This window comes from Erithacus rubecula (genome assembly GCF_903797595.1).
Source record: "Erithacus rubecula genome assembly, chromosome: 1".
Lineage (NCBI taxonomy): Eukaryota > Metazoa > Chordata > Aves > Passeriformes > Muscicapidae > Erithacus > Erithacus rubecula.
Window position 1 is genome coordinate 13,922,008 of NC_136658.1, and position 10,606 is coordinate 13,932,613.

General features: G+C 43.0%; 1 protein-coding gene across 2 annotated transcripts in view; it reads right to left on the reverse strand.

Moving 5' to 3' along the window:
- The window catches only part of CYYR1 (cysteine and tyrosine rich 1), a 43,751-nt gene extending 39,201 nt beyond the window's left edge, over positions 1-4,550 (reverse strand). Inside the window, exons 1-2 of one of the 2 annotated variants that reach the window (XM_079303011.1) lie at positions 4,416-4,550; positions 2,958-3,057 (exon numbers count right to left, since the gene is read on the reverse strand). In XM_079303011.1, the coding sequence (XP_079159137.1) occupies positions 2,958-3,057; positions 4,416-4,509 (194 nt within the window). In that variant the 5' untranslated portion in view covers positions 4,510-4,550. Of the gene's footprint in view, positions 1-2,957; positions 3,362-4,415 lie in introns of those variants that run through there. The other variant, XM_079303010.1, reaches the window with a different exon arrangement.
- Positions 4,551-10,606: the final 6,056 nt, after the last annotated feature.

Sequence of the window (10,606 nt, forward strand, 5' to 3'; positions counted from 1 at the left end):
GCTGCAGCAGGAAATTTACAATGGACAGGCTGTAGGTCAAGATTGACTATTTTTTTGGCATATAGTTGGGCTGTTACACATGCTTTGTTGGCAGCACTGTCCAGTGAAATCTCTTCATTGGTTCTGCATGATTCAAGGTAGGCACGGAAAAGGCAAACAGAGGTGCATCATCAGGGTGTAAAGGTATGATGAAAAAACAGTCTTTTAGATCTAAATTACTAAGGGGCAATTGAGAGGAATCATGGTGGGTGATGTAAGCCCAGGTTGCAGAGCGACCATAGGTTCAATAACTGCATTTACTGCTTGTAAATCATGCAACAATCACCATTTGTCATTTTTCTTAGGTATACAGAATATAGGGGTGTTCCAGGGGCTAGAGGATAGATAGATATGGCCTAAAGACAATTCTTCTTCCACAAAGCTGTTGTAAGTTTAGTAGCCCTTCCTTTTGTAGGGGCAATTGATCAACCCACACAGGGTCTTCAGTCTACCATGTGAGTTTACATGTGTCCAGTATTTGATTTCAGAACAGCTGATCAATTGCCCCTATGAAGAAGGCTTCCTGGTGAGGTTGAGTCGATTTGTTTGGTGGTTCCACATTGTCCCAGAACATCTCCCCATAAAGGGCATGATATAGCAGCAATGAATGGGGAAATCTGGGCAGTTTGCCCATCAAGCCAAGGACAAGCTGAAGGTGAGCACTTTGTCTAGGGTGCTGCATTCCTCCCACCCCAGTTAGGGTCGATCTGGGGCCAATTACTAGGCCATTCACAGATTTTAGTAACAGAGATATCAGCTCCAGTATCAACAAGCCCTTTAAATTTTTTGACATCCATACTGCATGTCAAGGTTGGCTGAGCTGTTGTAATGGAGCAGGTCCAGAAAGCCTGTGGCTGTCCTGTGCTACCAAAGTTACTTATGCCATGTCTACCCTTCCCACTAGGAGCTTTGTTGGAAAACAGGAGTAAGTTGTACAATGCATTGACCTGCAGGTATAAAGCAGGGTGGCACAGGAGCCCATAGCATAATTTGTATTTCACCATCATAATCTGAATCAATAACTCCAGGTAGCACAAAAAGGCCCAGTTCAGTGGCAGAGGAATGCCCTATTAGTAAGGCATGCATATTAGTACCAGGAGGTCCCCACACTGCATTAGGAACCACTGCAAGATGTCATTAGGATGGTATTAGGATGCACTGAAGATGTCATGAGAGTTACTGACTCCCTGGAGCTGAGGTCCAGCCCTGCACTGGCTGCCTCCCATATTGCTTCCACTGACTACTCACCTGACAGGTGAGGAGTGCACACTTGATTCCTTGAGCTCCTTCCCAAACTCTTCCTGGTCAACTGATTCCTTAAAGCAGTGGAAGTTGCTACCAGAGCAGTCCACACACCCTTCACAGCCTTTATGGATCCCACTTCAGGAATCTCAATCCCAGCTGTCACTCACCTGACTTTCTCCTCACTCACAACTGCCTCATCCCTCAGATGACTTCCAACCTCCAGTCTGCAGCTGTGCCTTCCCCACAGGGCCTTCTGGTGAGCATAAGCCTTCACCTACAAATATACCCCATTTCCCACAAGAATGAGCATCTCCTTTGATGCTTGTAAATGAAAAAACTATTTTGTCATGAAAAAATAGAAAAAAAAATGAAAGCAAGCATTCACTCGGTAAGCAGGAAAAACAATCACTTGTCATTCTACAACAGTATTTGATCTTACATACATGCTTTGTCATTTCCAGATGAATGAAGGATTCTGGTGTTCCACCATAATTTTATTTACTTTAGCCCCGGAAGCATCTGATCTGCTTTAAAAACTGTGGATCAATTCTGTATTAAAATACCATGACTCTGCCTACTCCTTCAAAGTGCTATAAAATACACTGATGGGAACACTGCATTATTCCCCAGGTGCCATGGCTGAAACAAAACCAACATCAGAGGAGTCTTTCTAGAAAAAGCAATTATCACCTTCCCACTCTCTCTTCCCCAAGTACCAGGCAGTCCATATGCCACATCATTTTTATCTTCTCTGCTTTTAGTCAAGAATGTAAACCAAGAATAAGTCACAGACTGCATGCTAAAGGTTAAGGAAATTACTAGTGTAAGTAATGAAACAGAAAATAAGATGTCCTATCATGAAGAACTGCATTTTATGTTCCATTTAGGTTTGCCCTTGCACATGAATGTACAATTTGTGAATTGTGTTTTAAGGCCAGGTCCATTACCAGGCAAGCTTCTCTTCTTCCTCATCAAAGCAAAGACAAACAGTTACACTGGAGCTTGTGTTTTTTAATCAACACAGTTTATTCCTGTATTTTTCTCTAGATAGAAAATATTTGTAACCACTTCATTTCATCTGCCCCATTTTTTGAAGCACTGTGAAACATGCTATTCATCCAACATTGTTAAAGGGTCAGATTACCCTCACCTAGAATCTGTTCAATAAATTCCACCAACAGCCAAAATACTCCAACAAAAACAAACAAGCCAATAAAAGTGAAAGTGAAAACAAAAAAGTACTCAAAGCAGTATCAATTTCAAATCCAAGTCATATAAATCATTACTCAATCACTATTGACTCAGAGTGAGAAATCATTTCAACAAAACACATTAGATTTCTATTCACACATCTTTTCTGCTCAAGAGCTTGAAACAAAGTTCTCACTATCTCTAAAGCTTAGCTCCAGAAATTATATGACTGTACACAAACTAAGGAGAGAATCCACAATTCTAGGAAGCTTTCTGGTATGTTTCAAAATTACATGTAAGGGGAGACCTCAAAAGCATAAGGAAGATTGTTACCAACAAGGAAAAAAACAAACCAAACTGAAACCAAAAAACCCAAACCCTGTGTCAGTTTATTGCCAAAACATAGTTTTGCCACAGCCAATTTACACTGAGTTCATGAACACAGGACACCTTTTTTTTTAAAAAAGTGCAAATATACTCACGAAAAGACATTCCCAATGTAGGCATAATATGAACAGCAGTAGGGAGCAGTCCCATCACAGCAGTAAGCTTTGCAGTCATTATCACACAGAGCCACACAGTCTTCTGCTAAATAAAAATAACACTCGTGAGGTTTAAACATCAAAATCTTGTACAGCACAGCTTTGAAGAAAATGCAGTCTAACAGTTTCATACAATCACAGAACTGCCCTTGAGGTGTGACCTGACTCTCTAATCCTAATGGCAGCCCATTCCCACTTGTTCTGTATTTCAGAATTAGGTGCTTTCCATAGGGGTAGCTGGCCATATCAATTCCTCCTTATACTTAATCCTTTAAAGTGAAAAAGAACATTTTGAAATGTGAAGACACCACAGACCAACTTTTTCCATTCCAGCAAGGAGCCCAGAAGAAACCTGAGTCTGGGCTGCACATCTTGTTGATCTGGAGGGTGGCAGGAGAGAAGGAAGTTGTCTGGGAACAGTTGTCCCCCAATCCCTGCCCAGTCCCAGCCTGGGGTGCAAATCAGAGCCGCCTGGGGCTCCCTTTCCCCTTGCCTCTGGCAGCAGCTCCCCTCCCTGCTCCAGCACCAGGGCCATGGCCAGTGTGGCATGGCATGGCAGTGCCTGGCACAGGGGCCAGCAGTGCCCTCCCTGCCCTGCTCAGGGCACTTGAGGCCACAAGTGCTCCCAGCCCAGTGCTCTGCTGGACAAAGCCCGAAGTCAGGTTCCCCCAAGAAGGTAACATTGTACTTCCACTGCATGTAAAAACATTCCTGGGGATCACCATCCCTACAGCCAAGGCTTCAGCTGCAGCCTGGATAAATTCAGAGGGACTTCCATACACCATCACCCTTGGTGACCTGTTTGGTCACGTACTACAGTGGCAGACACTTGAAGTCAAAGATAGCAAACCATGCTTTTGCATTCCTGATGTACTGTAACTTTCATTTCCCAGGCTGCAACTTACCAGAGAAATTCTAATTCTCCCATTGCTGCCTTTTATCTGTGCTGACCCTTTTGCTGGCTGTGCTGGGATCCAGGCAATCTCAGCTTCTGCCATGCTCACAGGATTTTAGCAGGTCAGCTCTCTGAACCTGCTCACACTTGGTTTCTGCTTCAAAACAAGCACCAAGCCAGGGCTGGAGAGGGCTGTGCAATGCATCAACTTCTGCACGTTGTTCCCCCGCTCCCCTGCTCAATCCCACCGAGCCTCTGCTCCATCCTCTGGCACATCCCTTTCAGATATTTATACACATTAATGAGGTCCTCTCCTGGTCCTGCCTTCCCGAGCTTCACTCTCCCTGCAGCCAAGAGCGGCTCCGCAACCACACCCCGCCGGGAGCGCTCTGCCGGGACACCCCAGGGAACTCCTTCCAAACTCCGAATGCCAACTCAATCGCGACGAGGAAAAGCTGCCGCGGCTTCGCGCCCGTCTCCCGCCCCACGCCGGCCCCGCTGACCTGCCAGGAGGAGGAGGAGGAGGAGGAAAGGGGGAAGCAGCACCCCCCAGGCGGGACACCCCTCGGTCCGGCCGCGCCGCCCCGCTCGCTCCATGCCGGCTGCACGCACGGAGCCGCCTCATGGCGGGGGCGGGCCGGAGCCGGGAGGGGAGGGACGGGAGGGACCCAGGCGGGCCGGAGCGGGGAGGGGCGGGACAGGCGGAGGACAGGCGGGCTGGAGCGGGGATGTGAGGGGCGTGAGGGGCCCGGGCGGGGCCACCATCCCCGCCAACGCTCCTGACCCGGGCCGCCAGCTGCTGGGTGTTGGCGGCCGGTCTTTTTCTTTCCCCTCTTTTCCCCGGCCCCTCTCTTTCATTTCCCCGCCTCCTGCCGCCTTTGTCCCGCTTGGCCGCCGCGGCAGAGCCGCAGCTCTGTGGAAGGCGGTGCTGGCCATGCGGTCTCCGTGCGGAGATTGTCTTTAACGCGGGATTGAAGCTGTGATAGTTTATAAACGGAGACCAGAGCCATGTTTGTAAACAGTGGGTTCGTGCTGGTGATGGGGCCATGGCGCGTTCCCAAACCTCAGACGGGCTTGTCTCGGCAATAAATATATTCCATGACCAGGCTAGAACAATGCTCTCAAGTGTTCTTCAAGAGTGATTTTTGATAACTGTTTAAATGCTGCCATAACTCACCCCGTGTAAAAATTTCCACAGATGGAGGCCAAAATATTTGCCTTGTGTTCTCACCCAAGCAGAAGGGTTAGCTCTGACTTTGCATGAAGAGTTGCAGGTCAAAGAATGTGCTTTGGAAGGCTGAAATATGCACACAAAAAATGAGAAACATCCACAGGTGTTTCTGTTCATAAAGGGTTTCCTGCTGCTGGCAGCTCCGAGGGGAAGGCTGACTCAGAAACATACAATGAATTACTTTTTAAAGCTATTCTACAATGACAACAACAAAACTCAAACCACCACACCAAATCACTTTGAAAGCTGGTGTTTTTGTTTATCGACACACAACCACTTTGTTTCTTCTCAAATGTATGCCAGAACCTGCCTGTCAACAAAGAAAAGACAACTTTACATGTTTTTAACTACTCTGCAGCTTGTATCTTTTAGTTTATACAACAACCCAAATGAAACCTATAATAGGAAATTTCATTGTATGTAGCTGCTCAGAGTGAAACTTAGACCAGGTAGGTAACTTAATTTCAAAGGATTTGCATCTGCCTCCTGTGTCTTACTATGGTCCCAGGCCACAGCTGTGTCTGAAAACAGGCTTGAAAAAATAATACAGTTTTGACAATAGATAGTATTGGTAGTAAAGGAACAATAAAAATAGCAGATAAATGAGACTAAGATCTGTAGACAACTCCCAGAAATTCTGACATCTCCAGCCTTTTGATTTTAATAATTTTTGGTCACCATGCCAGCCTGTCTGTAGACAATCCTTGTGTTCTCCAGGTTTTGTTGTTGATTCCTTCCCTTGCAATCCCCTCCACATATGTCTTGGCAAGTCACATTTCAGTATTTCCCAAAAATTTGAGTCAAATTGCCCCAGAGTTTTAAGCCAGCATGCTTGAATTCCATATTGATTTGCACTTAACAACCTGAAAGGTCTGGCTGACAAAGGGAAATACACCTTCATGTTAATGTTGAAAACAATCCACAAGAAGCTTTCAATCCAAGGCTTTACTTGAAATTTTCTTTGAAGAGAGAATGGGGACAGGGGGGAATCACAAAATTCATCCTCTAGCATTGGGTTATCAGCCTTTAACCAATTCCCATGGGTAAGCAGCAGTAAGAGAGCCCCTTACAGCTTCTCACAGGTTTCTCTTACCCCCTGCCCTGGTAAGGACACCCAGAATAGGAAGTGTAACCATGAGCCTGCCTGCCATTCCAGAGCTCTACCATCTGCTCTGAAAATGAAGAAATCTGCTGAAAGAAGATTTGCTTGTCTCCTACTCTTCCCCTCTCCACTGTTGCCAGCATCATGGTACACTTTTGTAGAAAGCTGAGAAGAAGGAGGACAATGTCAGGGCAGTGTCATCTGGTTCTGCTGGGCTGAGGTCCTTCTGGGACTAAAAACCATTTCATTTTCTCAGAATGAGGTTTTGAAGGATGACTAATTCATAGCAAAGTACATCAAGAGATTGGAGTTAAGGTTCTATCTGCAACTAAATCCCTTATAAAACTCCATAATGGTATTTAAGAAGGAGGAAATAGTTTTTCTATATTTAGGAGAGGGAAAATAGTTATTCTGCTGATCTTTTAGCTCCTGGTCTATGGTTATAAGGGTTAAACACATGTTTTATGTAGTGCTATGTTCTTACATATTTGCCTAAGCAAACATAGTTATTTGGTGTTTTTGAAAGACTGTATTTTGAATAACATCATTTTAATCCTTAATAAAATATATGTGGTTCCCAATCTCAACATTGCATGGCTTAAGAGGAACCACTGCATCAGAGAAAGTTTGTTTTTTTCCTTTTTGAAGCCTAGGAGTTTATAGGCTTGGTTGATCTGAAAGGATGGCAGTCCAGCATGTTGCTCATGGAAACAATGGTGGAATGTCACTAGTTCAACAGATATCCTAATGAGCCCTGGTCATTCCCTTCAGTATTGTATTTCCATGTACTGATTGATGGTAATTAAAGAAAAAAAAAAAGAAAAAAAAAAAAAAAGAAAGAAAATATTTCACTGTTTCTCTGTCTTACATAAGGATGCTTTCATAAGTGGCACAGTGCTTTCATTGAAAAACAAAACAAAATGTTCTCATTTTTTTGGTTAAAGCAGATGAGAAATGTTTAGGATCAGGGTGGAACTCATTCAAGTTGGAGGCAGAGAGAAGGGCCAAGATAGCACCATCTGTATTCAGCAATGTTGCTCATCACCCTGACCAGTAGCACTGGAATTGCTATTCACACTGTATTTCATTAGCACCTTGGCAGCTTGCTAAATCACTAGAACTGGCAATAGAAACAAGTGATCTGTATTAATAAAATGCAGGGACAAAACACTTCTTTACAATTACTAGATGTTTTTCATCTTCCCAAAAAAAGCTGAGCTGAACAACTTGTGTATCCTATTTTCAATGTCCCACACAAGCGAATTGTTTTAACCCCTTGAAGTAGAGAATGTTGGAATAAAAGCATTTTTAATATTCTTACAGTGGTGTTCTGTTTCCTGGTCTGTAAGGAAATAAAGTGGAGAAACTACATTACACAACTTTTCTGTTCCACTATGAGAAGTCAGTGACAGAATCAGGATTTGAATCTAAATTATCCTTAGCTTCTACTTTAAGGGCATTCATTAAAGAGATCCTGAATACAGCACTACAAATATTAGCTATATTGGTTTCATCCTCAGGTTCTGATGAGAAAGTTAAAACTGGCCATATCTTCAGCCATGACATTCTGGCCAAATACAGAAATAAAAAACACCATATAAAAGGCATAAATATGTTGTTCTTCCTAGTAATATGCTAAATGCACACATATGTGCATATATATCATATATGTGCATCTGTGTCGTAGAATGATAGAATGGTTTGGTTGGAAGAAACTTTGAAGATCATCTTGTTCATACACCCTGCCATGAGCAGGGACATCCTCCACCAAACCAGGTTGCTCCAAGCCCCATCCAAGCTGGCCTTAAACACTTCCAGGAATGCAGCATCCACAGCTTCTATGAGCAACATGTACCAATTCCTCACCACCTTCATAGGAAAAAAATTCCTTCTATTATCCAATCTAAACCTACTCTCTGTGAGTTTGAAGCCATTCTCCCATGTCCTGTCACTCCATGCCCTTGTAAATATTCTCTCTCCATCCTTCTTGTCAGCTCCTGTCAAGTACTGGAAAACTACAATTAGGTGACCCTGACAGCCTTCTCTTCTTTGGGCTGAACAATCCCAATTCTCTCAGCCTTTCCTCACAGGAGATGTGCTCCATCCCTCTGATTTAATTGGTGGTCTCCTCTGGACTGGCTCAAACAGGTCAATTTCCCTTCTGTCCTATGGACCCCAGATATTTTTATATGCACACACACAGACACAGAAACATGCTCATGTATTGATAGGCAAAGAGCCTGAGTTCTGACAAAAAACAAGTTGTCTTCTGGCTCTTCTGTGAGGCAGCCACAGGCTTCCTCCTCAAACCCTGAGATCTCTCATAGTTGACAGTCCTCAAGTCTTGGGGCCAGAGAAGACAAAAGCACAGGGATTCAGAAGTAAGTGCCAAGAAATAAAAAAATGGAAGATTAAAGTTTGTCCTTCTGAGAATTGCCCCACAATGTCTTACAAAGACTTCTGCCATAAGAGGGTCTTGCTGAAATAAAGGAGCCATTAACACAAATGAAAAATACCATTAATAACAATATGTCTAACAAGTGACAAATGTACCTTCTTTATTCTTTCCAGACACTTGGGTCATTGGAGGTCCTGTTCCCTCTGACAGAGATCAAGGCTCAGAGGCTTTTTTTTAAGGAATACTTTTTGAAGAGAAAACAGCTACCATAAGAGTTCAGGTGATCCATTTTCAAGCAATGGCCCATTCCTTGAAATATCATTGTCATGGTATGCCTTAATTTTGGGGAGTGAGAGATTTCAATCTCTTAACATTTCTTAAAGTTTTTCTATTTATTTGGGAGGCATCTGACATGCAATGTCCCCATTTCCAGCAGCACACCAGCTGTTAATTGTATTCAGCAGAGTTCAGCATGTGGCAACACAAGATGTGGAACTGAAAAGCAAAGGGCTGGAACAGCACAGGCATATAATCACAAAGGAGGGGACATTATAATCAAGTCATTTCAGTTCCATTTTGGAACGGAAAGAATTCTTTTCAGTGTGATGAAAGACTTGGTAAATTGGATTGTTAAGGAGTTCAGCAAAGTGATTACTAATTCAATCAGAAGAGAAAGCATATCCATGTACATTTTGATTTATTTGCATCTCTCCAGAAATGTACGGTTATAATGGATCACATTGTGGATTACCCAAGATATCATTACTAAGTATTTTCTATAAAGGGAAGGGGAAAGCAAATTCTTCCCTCCTGTATTAATCCAAGTAGACTGGATGCAGCAGGGACATTCTTTCTCCTATTTAGACCACAAAGGGTCAGCATGTGAAAACTGTTGCAGCACAGGACTTTGTCCTCAGTGTATCAGGAGAGCAGTACTCTGTCTAGACTTATTTATGGTCCCAGGAAGGTGGGAGATGAAGGAAGAAAAGACATGCATCCATGTATTGGTACTGAGTGGCTAAAAATCACTTCTGTTGGAAAACTGTGTCTCTACAGCTCCTCAGCACTGAGCTTGTCCTTGTGCCAAATTTGATAGGTAGGGGATTTTACCAAGAACAAGCCAGTGGAATCACATAGTTCACTTTCAGGAGATGTGCCTAGACTCTCCTACCAGCTCAGGACAATTCCCATGAAAACCAATGGTGTTGTGTGACTATGGACAGCTGTAACTGAGCTCAGTCCTGCAAACACCTTAAAACCACAATTTTCTCCACAAGGAGTCACCTTGTTATGCACCCATGCTCCCATTTTGCTCCTGATATCTTCTTACCTTGTTCTGTCTTGGGAATTGGTAGGATTGCCTTGAGACAGCTCTGAAGCTGCTCTGAGTTAACCATTGCTTCCTTTCTTATTTTAAACTTTTCTAGGTGCATGATTTTCTGAGAGCAAAATCGGGCCAGATGTCTATGCAAGACACCTCATATATAATGAGCACATCCTTCCCATTTCCTTTTTCATGTCTGCAGACCCTGTCAAAGGTTGGCAAGTTGGTGTTAGGTCATATGCTGGACGTGATGATCTCAAAGGACTTTTCCAACCTAATTAAATATATTATTCTGTGATTCTGTGAGGGTCAAGAAAATCAGCTGGAAAACTGAAGCTACGAAAAGTTATTTTTAAACTTATTCTTCTCTTGAAAATCTCCAAAGCTTTCCTAATTTTGGTCTCTTAATTTTGTACACTCAGCTAGTAATGTAACGTGGATTAAAAAAAAAAGGGTAGCAATGAATAAAAATAATTTCGAATATACTTCAAAACCTATGCATAAATTTACATGTCATTAGTTACAGTAAAATGTTAATTCAGGTTCACAGACAATTGTCACACAATGATTGCTATTTTCTCTATTTAAAGCAGAAAATATTTCTACCTATATTAAAAGCTGAGTACTTCATTTTAACAA